This window comes from Giraffa tippelskirchi, chromosome 5 (assembly GCF_054371585.1).
Source record: "Giraffa tippelskirchi isolate mGirTip1 chromosome 5, T2T-mGirTip1v1.2.pri, whole genome shotgun sequence".
NCBI lineage: Eukaryota > Metazoa > Chordata > Mammalia > Artiodactyla > Giraffidae > Giraffa > Giraffa tippelskirchi.
This window is the reverse complement of record NC_137279.1, coordinates 136,527,104-136,542,983: the sequence shown is the minus strand read 5'-3', so window position 1 is coordinate 136,542,983 and position 15,880 is coordinate 136,527,104. Positions and strand designations below refer to the sequence as shown.

General features: G+C 42.7%; 1 protein-coding gene across 7 annotated transcripts in view; it reads left to right on the top strand.

Annotated features, from left to right (window-relative positions):
- SAMD13 (sterile alpha motif domain containing 13) overlaps nt 1–15,880 on the top strand; it is a 46,903-nt gene that overhangs the window by 25,001 nt on the left and 6,022 nt on the right. For 2 of the 7 annotated variants that reach the window (XM_081490127.1, XM_081490128.1), the window contains exon 3: nt 2,805–2,916. In XM_081490127.1, coding sequence (XP_081346253.1) covers nt 2,805–2,916 — 112 coding nt within the window. Of the gene's footprint in view, nt 1–2,804; nt 2,917–3,110; nt 3,430–6,099; nt 8,745–14,377; nt 15,212–15,880 lie in introns of those variants that run through there. The other 5 variants (XR_014053578.1, XR_014053580.1, XR_014053579.1 and 2 more) reach the window with 5 other exon arrangements.

Here is a 15,880-nt window from a genome sequence, read left to right as displayed (position 1 = left end):
CATTTCACATGATGTACTCTGCATATAGGTTAAATAAGCAGGGTGACAGTATACAGCCTTGATGTACTCCTTTTCCTATTTGGAACCAGTTGGTTGTTCCATATCCAGTTCTAGCTATTGCTTCTTGACCTGCATACAGGTTTCACAGGAGACAGGTAAGGTAGTCTGGTATTCCCATCTCTCTAAGGATTTTCCATTTTGTTGTGATCCACCCAGTCAAAGGCTTTAACATAGTCGGTGAAGGAAAAGTAGATGTTTTCTAGAACTCTCTTGCTTTTTCTATGATCCAGCGAATGTTGGCAATTTGATCTCTGGTTCCTCTGCCTTTTATAAATCCACCTTGAACACCTGGAAGTTCTCAGTTCATGTACTGTTGAAGCCTACCTTGGAGGATTTTGAGCATGACCTTGCTAGCATGTGAAATGAGTGCAATTGTGTGGTAGTTTGAACATTCTTTGGCTTGCCTTTCTTTGGTATTGGAATGTAAACTGACCTTTCCCAGTCCTGTGGCCACTGCTGAGTTTTCCAAATTTGCTGGCATTTTGAGTGTAGCACCTTAACAGCATCATCTTTTAGAATTTGAAATAGCACAGCTGGAATTCCATCACCTCTACTAGCTTTGTTCATAGTGATGCTTCCTAAGGCCCACTTGACTTTGCACTACAAGATATCTGGCTCTAGGTGAGTAATCACACCACCGTGGTTATCCGGGTCATTAAGTTCTTTTTTGTGTAGTTCTGTGTATTCTGGCCACCTCTTCTTAATATCATCTGCTTCTGTTAGGTTCATACCGTTTCTGTACTTTATTGTGCCCATCTTTGCACGATATGTTCCCTTGCTATTTCTAATTTTCTTGAAGAAATCTCTAGTCTTTCCCATTCAATTGTTTTCCTCTATTTCTTTGCATTGCTAATTGAAGAAGACCTTCTTATCTCTCCTTGCTTTTCTCTGGAACTCTGCATTCATTGGGTATATGTTTCCCTTCCTCCCTTGCTTTTTGCTTCTCTTCTATTTGTAAGGCCTCCTCAGACAACCATTTTGCCTTTTTGCATTTCTTTTTCTTGGGGATGGTTTTGATCACTGCCTCCTGTACAGTGTTATGAACCTCTGTCCATAATTCTTGAGGCAGTCTGTCTATCAGATCTAATCCCTTGAATCTATGCATGCACTAGTCCACCACTAAGTCTTGCAGATTCTGTTGGTTAAATACTTTTTAAATCCACATGTTTCTCTTCTTTTCTACCATAGTCTCAGTCACCATGAGCTCTTGCTTGGTCCTATCTTCTCCTTTGGCTCTCTCCAATACTCTTTTTTCCAGAAATGTGAGTCAGATCAGGTCACGCCCAATACCTCAGACCATTTAACAAATCCCATTGCTCCTAGACAAAAATTTAGAATCCTCAATGTGGCATCCCAGACCAGCATGGCTTCCTGTATGTATTCCTATCAGAGAGCCTGAAATAATCTTTACCTGACTTCTTTGTATGGTTAACTTTCTGGCTGCTCTCTAGACCTTACCTGAAAAGAAACTTCCACAAGAAAGCTTCTCGTAGGCCATCCCACTCCATAGTACAGAGTACTCGTCGTTAGCTACATTGCATGGCTATACATTTAGTTGTATATTTAGTTGTACATTTAGTTGAGTCAGTGTCTACTCCCCCTGTGCTGTGTGCTCAGAAAGTAAGCACTGTGTTACTCATCAAATGTATTCCCAGCTGTAGGACTAAGAGGGGGCTTGGTCCTGAAGAACATCCTGAGCCAGGTGAAGCTATTTGGAATTTATCCAAAGGGCAATGGGAAACCTTTGAAAGTTTGGAAGCAGGGAACAATGTGATGGGATGTATACTCTAGAAGAATCATCATGGCCAAGGCATAGAGAAATCCAAATAAGTACTCTTGAAACACGGAAATAAGCAGAGACACAATAACTGCAGGTCCACTCTTTCTCTATTCCACCTTTTCTTCCTCTCCTCGCTAAATCCAGTGAGGTTACCCAGAGACCCTCTCAAACAAATGCTTGATCAACATCTAGTTGCCTAAACATTGATTGAATTCCTAACAACTTGGTTGATGCAGGGAATAATACAGTGAGAACTGGTCCAGACCCAAATATACATCTTCAGCCCACATCTCCCACTTCAGTAGAAAGTCTAGAGACTGTCTAATAAGCAGAGTATAATCCAATGTGGAAAGTGCTCTATTAGGAGTTAGAATGGAGGTCTGGAACTCAGAGGCGGTTATAACTAATACACTTCCAGGTGGAGCAGAAAATGCTTCACAGAGACCGTGGCATTTGATCCAGTAGGAAGGATAGGATTTTATCAGAGATAGCTGAGGGGGCCTTCAGTGGCTGGAACAGCATGTGAAGGGCATGGCTGTTGGGGAATGGCTTTAGCCCTGGATGTGTGGGGATGGGGGTGGGGAAAGTGGTGATGTACTGGGACCTTATTGTAAAAAGTTCTGGTATTCTTAGTTCAGGAGTGTGAATATCATATTGTGGGCTGCCAGAAGTCACTGGACCACTCCGAATATCTCTAAATTAAAAAACAATACATGAGGGAATACTTTATATATTAAAGGTTCATAGAGAAAGCAGTGACTGGGCCAGTGAGAGCAACGATCTTCTGAACCAAAGAAACACAAGAATGATTCTGGTCCTGAAGCATGTACACTGGGGTCTGGGCCTCCGGTTGCAGTGGGCTGACCCAGGCCTGCCCCCGGGAGACTGAGTGGGGACCTGGCCACACACGGTCATGAGCACCCTCTGCCCTGATAGCGGTCCTGATTGGTATTTTATTTTTCAGTTCCATGGAGAACGGGAGGCCACCCGATCCTGCAGACTGGGCCGTGATGGATGTCGTCAATTACTTCCGAATGGCAGGATTTGAGGAGCAAGCTAGTGCATTTCAGGAACAGGTAAGTCAGTCTAGAGAAATACACAATGAATATGATTGCCTGCCTTCCCCACAACAAGCAGAAGGGACTGAGAAGGAAAGGCATAGTGAGCAGTGAGGGATGAGTGAGGCTCCAGGTCACCCCAGCCCCTGGGAAACTGAGGGGGTGGGGAAGGGGAGTACACAAGTGACAAGCTAATGATTCCTTCCTGCAAGAGAACCCAAGCGCTGAGACAGACACATGGGCGCAGCTGCAGAGAGGAGAGCCAAGTCTCATCTACATCTGCATCTTCTGAAAGACCGCCCAGCCCTACCTTCAACACAAGCACGCTAGAAAGCAGAACACAGAAAAAAGAGGAAAAGCAGGGGAGAGTCTGGCAGAGAGACACGCTCCTGCCTGCTGCTGGCCTCTGCGCCACCTGAGCTTTTTGTTAAGCCTCCTCCAATTTGCTTGCTGGGTGCTGAGCAAAGTCGAATGGAAAGAGCACAGTGTTTGGACTTCAATCCTGGTTCTTGTAATTCTGTGTGAGCCCAGGCAAGTTGCTATGACTTTCTGAGTCATGTTTTCACATCTGTAACACCAGGCTCTCAGTGCCTAACTTGGTAGGGTGGTATTGTGAGAATTAAAGGGCAGTGGTGAAGGCACAGTGCCTAGAGTAGGTGCTGGCCCGACCTTGATGCCCACCAAATGTGAATTCCCTCACTCAGGTCCAGTGTTGGTACTGGAGAGATGGAGGGAAGAGCAGGGGATCCCTCCCAATTGTCTAGGTGATTACTGATTCCATTTTCCAGGCTGGGCCAGCATTGTAGGGATGGTTCTCAAAGGGCTTTGACCGTGAGGAAGTAAATCGGGTGACCATGAGGAATCAGCTCTGTAGGGAAACACAGAGTTCCCATTTCCCTATCAATGAAGTCTGCAGTCTTCTAAGCATAACGTTCACTTTTCTAATTTTATAATGTAATTGAGAGAATTATAAACTGAGCAATGCATTTGGCTGCTTCTTGCACATCCCCTTAGCCATTTCTTACTCTCTCAAGCTGGGTTTGGATAAGTGCAGTTTTCTAACATCGTGTTTTCTAATGAAATATATATCTTGTATTCTAAAAAATATCTAATATCGTATATAGAAAAGTACACTTCTCTAATATCATAAATAAATCTAATCTCTAGATTTCCTTCAACCAGTTTTTTCTTCAACTTTATCCCTGCATATGTGTTTTTTGTTAATTTGGAAAATTTGCCAGAATAACAGCTTAAATCACTTCACACCCACCAGGAGAGCTAAAATTAGAAAGACTGATAGCAAATGTTCGTGAGGATATAGAGCAACCACACTCTCCTACATTGTTAGTGGGAGTGTAAAAAAAACACTCATATATCTACCCCATGATCTAGCAGCTTCATTCCAGAGTGTTTACCCAAGGGAAATGAAAGCATATGTCCACCAAAGATTTGCACAACACTGTTCACGTAGCTTTATTCCTAATAGTCCAAAACTGGAAGCCCAAGTGTCCATCAATAGGAGAGTGAATATACAAACTGTGGTCTAGTCGTACAGTGGAATAAAGAAAAATGAACTATACTGATACACACAACAGTTTGGATAAATCTTAAAACATTATGCTGAATGAGAGAAGCTCTACATAGAAGAGCTTGTTCTGAATGGTTTTTGTCTTATTCCATGTGGGTTGCTATAACAAAAATACCATGAACTGTGTGACTTATAAACAATACTTATTTCTCATATTTTGCAGGTAGGAAGTATAAGATGAAGGCATTAGCAGACGGGATGTCTGTTGAGGGCCCACTTCCTAGGCAGCCATCATTCTGTTATGTCCTCACACAGAGGAAGGGATGAGCAAGCTCTCTGGGCCCGCTTTTATAAAGGCACAGATACGCACGGGGGCTCTGTTCTCATCATCTATTAATAATTGCCTCCCAAAGGGCCCACCTCTTAATATCATTACTAATACCCTCAAGATCCATTGGGGGGTTGGTTTCAACATACAAATTTAGGGGAGAACACATTCAGACCATAGCAGTTCTGTTTAGATAAAGGATGAAAACAGGAAAATACACTAATGATAGAAAAAAAAAAAATCAGACAGTGCTTGCCTCTGGGTAGGTAGGAGGAGGGAATGACTGGGAAGGAGTGTGAGGGAACTTTCTGCGGGATGGTAGCATTTTGCATCTTGATAAAGCTTTGGGTTATGGGTATATGCATTGGTCACTGATTATGCACAAACATATGCAAATGATTCAGATTTGTGTATTATACAGCCAGTAAATTTTTCCTCAAAAGTAAAAGACCTGTAAAAAATAATTAATGGTATACAAACTGAAGTATTTAGGGGAAAAGTATACTGATTATGCAACTTACTTTGAAATGCATCAGAATACAGATTCACAGTTGCATAGAGGGATGAGTAGATGGATAGACAGATGATACAGTAAGCATGGAATATATTAATTGTAGAATCTAGGTGGTGGGAATACAGGTGCTCCCTACAATATTCTTACAACTTTATGTTTGAAATTTTTTATAATAAAATTATGGGGGGAAATAACTGCAGTTGGAGAGTGGAAGGCTGATCAGCTGAAATGTATTTTATTTTGGTCTAATGTTATAATGTCCATTTGTGTCATTGCAGTTGAATAACTCACTTCTAAAATTAAATTTAAATAATATTACGAAAGGTTAGCAAAAAAAAAGAACTTAGCTAAAAGGTCTCTTGGCCAGATTCCCGGCTGCCAAAAGCATTTTTCAGAAGGAGCTTTTGCTCAGACTCCTCTGATGCAGATGGCCCAGACTGGGGGTGGAGGGTATTCTTTGGGCCTTTCAGACTCTGAAATGGAACTGGCCGGCTCTGAGTTCAGCCCAGGACCAGGCCCTTTCTCCCAGGGATGACATCAGTCTAGCACCAGTGACATGGGAGTCAAAAGGGGACACAGTTCCCCAAAGCATCTCATTCAGAAGTCCTTCAAGGGAGGAAAGGAACACCATCTTGTTTCTTCAACTCTGGAGCCTGAGAAATGAATTCTTGAGGGAGTGGAATTTTGCAAGCATGGTCTAGATGCTCAAGTTACTTCATTCTTATGGAAAGGTAATTGGAAAGGGAAAGAGTCGGCCTTGAATTATTCTCTGGAAGTGATTTGAATCTTCCTCCTACTTTGAATCTCATGTCTTTCCTCTTCTCATTAAAGGAGGTAACCTTTGCAAGGAAGCAACCACTGGCCAGACTCAGGCTGACAAGACAAGCAGCTGCTGTGCTTTTCATGAGGACTGAGGATCAGGATCCTCTGCTATGTTAACCTGCCTCTTCCATCATCATGCTTCAGAGGCCTTCAGTGTTTCACCTCCAGTGATCTTCCTGGAAATGAGCCCCAAGCAGTCAGCAGTCACTCACCACATTCATCCCCGATGGGAAGACCACAGGCTACCCCCAGCCCAAACACAGGACCCTTTTAGGCACTTCTAGGTCACAGCAGCTGAGAGAGAAAAAGAATGGCCACATCCTTAAATCTCCATAGGGTAGGCTCTGCCCTTCCATGTGATAGAAGCCGGCCAGGAAAGCGAGCATCCCCTAAACCACCTTAGAAAATGGCAGGTTCAGAAAGGGTAGTACAGATGCTAAACGCAGCACATCTTAGTTGATGTGAGAGCTTAGTTTCTTGGCTGTTATGGATGGAATGTTTGTCCCCCTCAAATTCATTTTAAAACCCTAACTCCCAATGTGATGGTGTTTGGAAGTAGGGCCTTCAGGAGATAGATTTAGATTAGATGAGGTTTTGAGGCTGGAACCCTCATTCTCTGGAAAGTTCCCTGGAAAGGGAGCTTGCTCTTTCTCTGTGTGTTATATGTGAGGATATAGCACGAGGGCAGCCATCTGAAAGGTGGGAAGAGGGCCCTCACCAAGAGCCACATGTTGGCACTGTGATCTTGGACTTCCCGCCTCCAGACTGTGAGTAATAAATCTCTGATTTTTAGGCCACCTGACCCTTGGTGTCTTGTTACAGCAGCCTAAACTGACTAAGACACAGACACTGATGCCAGACATGTCCACCATGACATGTGCTGACTTTCAGGAGAATGTCCATCTTCTTGGTATGGCCTCACAATACATTACTGGATATTCTGTTGTTGTAGCAACCAGACTCAGAGGTGGGTTTCTGGCAGCGTGTTCCTTTGGAAGAGGTCAGGCCATTGGTTTGTCCAAAGTGCAGGAATGTCCCATGTTCCTGTGGTATGGAGGGGCAGCTGGATTAGCCAAGGGATCTTTGTGTAGCCTCCTTTTCTCTATGCAAGCACACTGATGCCTAATAATTATCTCCCTTAAGTTTCCCACTGGTGCAGTTATCACCATCAGATTTTCCTCTGACCAACTTCTTTTGAGCTTCTGTGTGAGCCACAAGTACAGACAAAAAGAATTATCAAGAGGGAAGGCCTAGGCACCTGCCCAGCCCCTTCTACACCCCTGCACCAAGGATCCACTGTCAACAGTGTGCGTGTTTGGGGTCGAATTCCTGCTCTGGCCGTTCTGTCATGACCAATGACATGGCTCTCTGTCGGCCCACTGGCCTCATTAACATTGCTCCCAGAGGACTCACTGGCCCATAAGTGGAGGAGGCACTGGGATCCCTTCCTAGACCAGGCAGTGATTACAGCTGCTGCCAATAATTTCTCTCATTCCCACCAACACGGTGGTGTGGTGGCTCTTTTCCCAAGTGTCTTCCAGCATTCAGACCTCTTAGACTGTGGTGTGAAGGGTGTGAGTGAGAGTCATGACTCCTGGTTTCTTTCCTTCTGATCAATTCATGGTCCTTAGAAGACCCTGCAGGGTTGGCCTTTAGGGGACTCAGATTTCTCTGATGAATGTTGAGTCAAACAAGCCGACTATTGCTCAAGTTCCTGCTTTAAGAGTCAAGTGTTATCTTTCAACTGGCCCTCATGAAGTAAGCTTTCAATGCACAACACAGGGCACAACTAGATGACAAAAAATTGGCACTTGCCCAGGGATGTGAGTCACCTGCTTTTCAAGAGTCAAAGGTAACTTAGGAATTTTACTTTCATAAGAGTTTAGTTTTTAGGAAAGAACTTCTTGACTAACTCGTTCAGAGGCACCTCTACCTTCCTTACATAGAACAAAGTTTATTTTGTTAAACTCTGAAGGCTAACTGAGAAGCTACTGACAGTGCTTTCAGTTGCCAGTTAAGTCCATCACAGCAAGTTCATCACTCCAACTGGACCCTACCTGCCTGTTGTAGGGTACTCACTTCACATCTTCTTTATCTGACTCACACACTCAGAATGTATGTGAAGAAGATGGAAATGGAGAGCTGCCATTTAATCACTGTCACATAACTCATATCGTTCAGATCCTCAAACTCACAAGTGAGCAACATCAGTGAATCTGTTTCTAGAACAATATGTATTACTAAGATCATTTTTTTCTCAGAGTATCATGACAAAATAATATGCAACTCATGGTAACTAATTTTACTCTATTATCTCCTCACACTCCCCAAACCATGTGACTAGAACAGTATGTTACTATGAAATGTCCAACTGATTGTTTAAGCTGTTCATCTGAAATGCCAAGACTGATAATTCTTTTCAGGTGGCTTATTACTAACTTTTGATAATGTTTCTGAGGCCACTGACTTACTAACTATAAATAAATAATTTGTTGCTGCAAATTGCTAAGTAACACTAACCTCCTCAGATGGAGCAGTGAAGTGGAGAGGCCAGTCAGAGCAACTCTGAGCATGTGTCCTAAGCTGTGGTCAGATGGACTTCAACTGTAGTGATTCTAGACAGATACTTCTAATCAGATCCAAGACAAATCCAGGTTTGTGGAGGTGGGGGGAGAAAGGGGTTAAGATTATACAATTATAAAAGCCTTCTTTTGTAGTAAAAGTACAAAATTATGATACAAATTTGCTAAGACAAAATTTAAGCTTCATTAGCTTCATGGTAAATCCAGCTCTGAATTAGACCAGTTAAAATCCCACAAATTGGAAATAACTTTTATTACCTTGTCAGCATATTTTAATACCAAATACTAGAAGTATTCAAGGTGCTTTGACACATGATATTTCTTAACAGTTGAAGGCTTCTGAAATGCTTAGAATATTTTGTAGCATAATGAACAGGGGAAGTGGCAACTTAAACTCTGCTGATATGTCTTTTAAGCCCACAAAAATTTTGAAAAGAAAGAGTTAAAAAAACAAATGGGTAATGTTAGCAATAAGAAACATCCAAGAGAATGAAAAGCAAAACTGATAAGAAACTTTTGAATTTTTTGATTGAAATAGAATAGATTTCTATAAACCAAAACCCCAAATGATTTGTAAATCATTTGTTTGAAATGAGAAGTTATAAGATAGCCATGTACATGGTGCTTCTTTGGCTTATTCACTTGTTCAGTTGTTTCTATAGTAGTTATAGCTTTTTCTAACACTTATGAAAATAAATATAAAACTATTAAAGTAAAATAATGCTCATTATTACAAGTATTATTTTACTTTAATAAGGCCACCTGAAAGCCTTGTAGGTATAAGAATCATTTGAAGGAAGCACAGAAGATTCTGGGCGGAAGGGAGATTAGATACAAAGGTATGGGGACATGAAAAAATATAATTTATCTTGAAAACTCCTAGTACCTTGAAGTAAGAGATGTGGAGCAGGGAATCCCTGAGGATAAGACTGAAAGATAAATAGGGGTCCAGATAACAGACAGTCTGTTTGCCTGAGAGGACTAGGAACCACTGGAGGATATTGAGTGGGGAGTACCATGATGAAATTTGTGTTTTTCAAAGATCAGTCTGTTGTCAATGTTGGAAAGCAAGGAGACAAAACACAGGAAAGCTGTAATTGTTCCATTGGAGATGGAAAGGAAGAAACAGATTAGAAAGTCTAGGGAAGATGGTCAAAAAAATTTAGTGAATCATTGGCAATGGAGGGTGAAGATTTGTCCTGTCTCAGTTCTCTGCCTTAGCCCCAGGATTGAGCTCACTGCTCAAGATGGGAGAGGGAAGAGGCTTGGGTGATGACTGCTAGATTTCTAGATTGGTTAGTTGCAAAATCATCCCATTAACCAGGACATCTATGAGAGGTCAGTTCTTTTTCTTTTTCTTTTTTTTTTTAACTTTTTATTTTGTATTGGGGTAGAGCCAATTAACAACGAATGTTGTGATAGTTTCAGGTGAATAACAAAGGGGCTCAGCCATACATATACATGTACTCATTCTCCCCAAACTCCCCTCCCATCCAGGCTGCCAGATAATATTGAGCAGAGTTCTATATGCTACACAGTAGGTCCTTGTTGGTATAGCAGTGTATACATCCATCCCAAACACCCTAACTATCCCTTCCCCCTTCCCTCTGGGCAATCATAAGTTCATCTCTAAGTCTGTGAATTTCTTTCTGTTTTGTATGGTTCATTTATATTATTTCTTTTTAGATTCCACATATAAAGGATATCATATGATATTTCTCCTTCTCTGTCTGACTTACTTCACTCAGTAGGACAATCTTTAGATCCATCCATGTTGCTGCAAATGGCATTATTTCATTCTTTTTTATGGCTGAGTAATATTCCATTGTGTATATGTACCACATCTTCCTTACCCATTCGAGAGGTCAGTTTTAAGAGTTTTAAGAGGAATAAATGGATGGATCTAGAGATTGACCCAGCAGGTCAGCTGATGACAGTAGAGTTTCACTGGAGCTAAGGGGAGGCCTGGGAGGTGAAGGATGCTCTCCTCTAAGTAGAGGAGTGAATGGGAGGCAAGTGGAGGGAGAACCAGCAGTGGGAGGGTTGTATAGACTTGAGGGCTCTTTTCTAAGAGAGGATACTTATTTAGATGCAGGGAAGTAGCCAGAAGAATTGGATAGTTAAAAATAGAATGAAATTTAGAACAGTTCAATGAAGCAAAATCCCTGAGGATAAGGAAAGGGATGAAGTCAAAGAGGGTGGAGAGACAAGGATATGGAGAAATTTGAACCCTTGTGCATCACTGGTGGGAATGTAAAATAGTGCAGCTGCTAAGAAAACAGTTCTGGCAGTTCTTCAAAAGGTTAGGCATATAATCACCATGTACCTAGTCCTGTCCAACTCTTTGTGACCTCATGAACTGTAGCCCTCCTGGCTCCTCTGTCCATGGGATTATTTTCAGGCAAGAATACTGCAGTGGATTGCTATGTCCTCTTCCATGGGACCTTCCTGACCCAGGGATTGAACCCATGTCTCCTGCATTGTAGGTGGATTCTTTACCACTGAGCTATCAAGAAAGCCTTGAAAAAAAAGAAATCACCATATGACCCAGCAATTCCACACAAAAGAACTAAAAAGAGGGACTCAAAATAGATAATTATACAAAAATGTTCATTGCAGCATTACTCACAATAACCAAAAGGTAGAAACAACCCAAGTGTCCATGCACAGATGAATGGATAAATAAAATGTGGTCTAGAACATACAGGGCTTCCCTGGTGGTTTTAGCAGTAAAGCAGTGCAGGAGACATGGGTTGGATCCCTGGGTTGGGAGGTTCCCCTGGAACAAGAAATGGCAACCCCCACTCCCCCCAGTATTCTTGCCTAGGAAATCCCATGAACAGAGGAACCTGACAGGCTACAGTCCATGGGGTAGCAAAAGAGTCAGACATGACTCAGCAACTAAACTACCACCATCATGGAACATACAAAGAAATGTCATTCATTCATAAGAAAGAATGAAGTTCTGATACAAGTTGCAAGATTAATCAACTTTGAAAATATGCTCAGTGAAATAGGCCAGTCAAATATTGTATGATTCCATTTATATATCTTAAATAGGCAAATTCATAGACACACAAGCAGGTTAGAGATGATCAAGGGCTAGTAGGGGAGGAAGGGGGTTATTGATTCATAGGGTTTCTCTTTGGTGATGGAGGAATTTAAAAATTAGTGGCAATAATCGCATAACATTGTGAATATAATTAATGCCACTACTGAATTGTACACCTAAAAATAGTTAAAATTGTCTCTTTTGTGTTATATATATTTTACTGAGCTTCCCCGGTGGCTCAGACAGGCAAAGACTGCCTGCAATGCAGGAAACTCAGGTTTGGTCCCTGGGTTGGGGAGATCCCCTGAAGAAGGGAATAGCAACCCACTCCAGTATTCTTGCCTGGAGAATTTCATGGACAAAGGAGCTTCTTGAGCTACAGTCCATGGGGTCACAAAGAGTCAGACACAACTGAGTGACTAACAGCTTCACTTTTCTTTCATATTTTACTGCAATAAAATGTAATGTCAGGTAATATACATGAAGATTCAACTTGGTTGATAAAATATTCAACTATTATATTAAAAAAAACATGAAGGGATTAATTCTGATCAAAACTGGTACATCTTCCTCTCTCCTTCCTGTGCTCTGGGAGCAAGGAAAGCATGTGTACAGAAACAGCTGAGATGTTCCTTTCCCTCTGGGACATTCGGGGAGTTCCTGACAGTTTCTGGGGTTTTTTTGCTAACCAAGAGGCAAGCTCCTCTGCTTAGAGTGGACAGGATGGGTAGAGGTTTAATAAGGAGCTAGAGGGGAGAGTAGTGAAGTTAAGAATTGCCACCAAGATGAAAGGGAAAGGGAGCTGAGCAAGGATAAATAAAAGAGCTGTTGATATATTCTCCTGACCCAGTCAAGACTGGTATACTGCACATGTTTAGTGTTCATCTTCATGGTTTCTTGATTCCCACCCCCACCCCATCCCCACCGCACCAGGTACAGGAATCAGAGAACGTGGATTGACTGCTAAATTGTTCCTAGATGGAGTGTTCATGGCATGGGCACAGTGGAGGACTCAACCAAAGAGGGTGATTCGAGAGAGCGTGTAAAAAGAATGGTTCCCAGGGCCACCCAGTGGGTGCAGACTTGATACAGAAGAGGAGTCAGTAGGTGACACATGACCCTGGAGAAAGAGAAACTGAGATGAAAAAGTGGGTTTAATGGGAGGGAGGAGTGAGAGATAGATTAGGATATTGGACTTTCAGTGTTACAGAGGTGGGGCTCTTCTGGTTGATGACATAGGAGTAGGTGAAGTGATCGAAATGGTTGGTGTACTAAGAGTAGACGTCCTGAAAATGGGTATAATAGCTTAACTACGGTAGAGGGTTTTTACTCTATAAATAGCCTAAGGAGATTGGTTGGGGGTGTTCTGCTTCACTGTAATTCAAGGTCCTAGGCTGATGGGAGCTCTGTCATCTTCAGCTGAATGCTTTCAAGATCACTTGGGCACTGACATCCAGTTGGTGTAAGGATAAAGAGCAAGAAGGAGCACAAGTGGGTGGTTCTATGGGGCATGCTGGAGAGAGGTCATCCTTTCACTTGTCATTGGCCAGAATGTGGTCACACGGCCACACCCAATTGCAAGAACGTCTGGAAAATGTGTAGTTGTGTGCCCTGGGAAAAAGAGCAGCGTTGCTACACTTGAGCTTTAAAGCCATTCTTTAAAGCATTGGCTGTTGCGACACTGATGCTCAGTTCTATCTTTAAGTCCAGAGAGGCTAACTTTTAGAGACTAGCTGAAGTGAAGAAGCCACATCTGACTGTACGTGGAAGGCTTCACTTCTAATTCTGTTCCTTCAATCTGTTCTTTCTTATCTGGGCAGAAATCTCTGTAACCTAGTTTCCTCATTTGATGACATGAGTTTCGTTCCTTTCCTTCATCAGAAATGTGTACAAGATTTTTTTGTGTAATAGAGCCCCTTTATCACCCACTTTGTACCAAAAGCAGATATCCACAAGGAGATATCCATTACATGACTGAAGGCATTAGCCTGCAGAATGAGCCAACATGGATTTTGTGTTTGATATAAATGATACAAGGCTTCCCTTGTAGCTCAGCTGATAAAGAATCCGCCTTCAATTCAGGAGACTCCGGTTCAATTCCTGGGTCAGGAAGATCAGCTGGAGAAGGGACAGGCTACCCACTCCAGTATTCTTGGGCTTCCCTGGTAGCTCAGTTGGTAAAGAATCTACCTGTGATACAGGAGACCTGGGTTCGATCCCTGGGTTGGGAAGATTCCCTGGAGAAAGGTATGGCAAACCACTCCAATATTCTTGCCTGGAGAATCCCCTTGGACAGAGAAGTCTGGCAGGCTACAGTCCACGTGTTCACAAATAGTGGGACATGACTGAGTGACTAAGCACAGCACAGCATGTAAATAATATAAATGCAAGACCTCGTTTGTTAAAGTAACAACTTCCAACTGTTACTTTAATGAATGAGACAGATTTCTTTTTGAGCCACACATTTTCTGTTAACAAGCTGCTCAGTGTTTTTTAACTAGATGAAGTCCCTCCAATATGTATACTGTCCACCCCAAATTTTCCACCAATAGGATTGCAAGACAAGCACAGCATCAGCTGATAGTCACTGGCTGATAGTGTTGAGGTCATAATCACTCCACCCATGCTGAGCTGCAGACAGCAGGGTGGCAGTAGGGACAGTGTAGAGGATATCAGCCCCAAAGAGGAATTCCTCCACAGGAAGAGATTTTGTCCCAAACCATGTAATAAGACTCAAAAGGCCTTAGGGTAGACTTCCGCAGCTCACCATCTTCCTTTCTGAAGTTATATGGAAATTCTTCAGATAATAAACTCTGTCTTGGTGAGGAAGAGTCCTTTAAAGAAACATGGTGAATTACTACAAAGTCCTAGGGGTGCCTCAAAATGCTTCCTCCTCTGATATTAAGAAGGCCTATCACCAGTTAGCTCTTCGGGTCCACCCAGACAAGAACCCAGAAAACCGGGAGGCAGCTGAGGAGAAGTTCAAACAAATAGCAGAGGCCTATGCAGTCTTGTCAGATGCCGAGAAACGGGACAACTATGACAACACCAGGAGGCACTGCATCAAAAGGGAAAACAGAGGAGATGGCAGGGACAAGGATTATTTGAAGGAGGAACTGCGCTTTGCAAGGCCACGCTGTGACTTCCAAAGCATCTTTGAAGATCAAGACTTCTTCTCAGGAGACTGTTTTCCCACTGACAGTGTGGGAGGGGCCAGGAGATTCCGCTCCTCCTTCTTTGATGTGACCCCCATCCTGGACACAGGATTTTCCACTTTTGTATCCCTGGGCTCTGGGCCAAATTCCCCTTCCTCCAGGACATTTGTACCCTTCATAAGCAGTGGAATGGGAAACTTCAAACTGGTCACCACTTACAGCCAGATAGTGAATGGCAACAAAGTGATTATAAAGAAAGTTCTAGAAAATGTGAGCCAGAAGACCAAAATGGGAAAAGAACACCTGTTTCATCAGATTCCTCCACGCCGTGGGTAAGGAGTTGCTGCTGTGTTCTCTCATAGGGAGACTTTGCTGTGAGGCTGGTGTGTCTGGTGCTGATCCCAGACAGAACTGGAATCTGAAAATGTGTTGAACTAGAATGGACAGGGTCTGAGTGAGTGAGTAAAAGTCACTCAGTTGTGTCTGACTCTTTAAGACCCTGTAGACTATACTGCATGGGATTCTCCAGGCCAGAATACTGGAGTGAGTAGCCTTTCCCTTCTCCAGCAGATCTTCCTGACCCAGGAATCGAACTAGGGTCTCCTGCATTGCAGGGCAGGGTCTGCTTAGTCCAGATTTCTCATTTCACAGAAGGGACTGATGGGCCAAATGCTCCACAAGGAGGAACTAGGAAGCTGCAGAGTTTGGCTTCCAGCCCAGGTCTTCTGATTCTACACTGAACCTCTTTCCCTCTGTACTCTATCTGGGACAGTAGAGACCACCACAAATATGGCCTTCTGAGAGGTGTACAGGGTCCTACCATCACAAATCCCCCTGACTTCTTTTTTCTACCCTACCTTGCTGTTATTGCCTCTGTCTTGATGACCCTCTTCTCTTCCGACCTCATCTTCTTTCTCTCCATACATTTCCAATGGACTATATCACAATTAGGCTTAGTTGAAAGAGTCACCTATATATAGATTAATGTTGTTAGAGTGAAA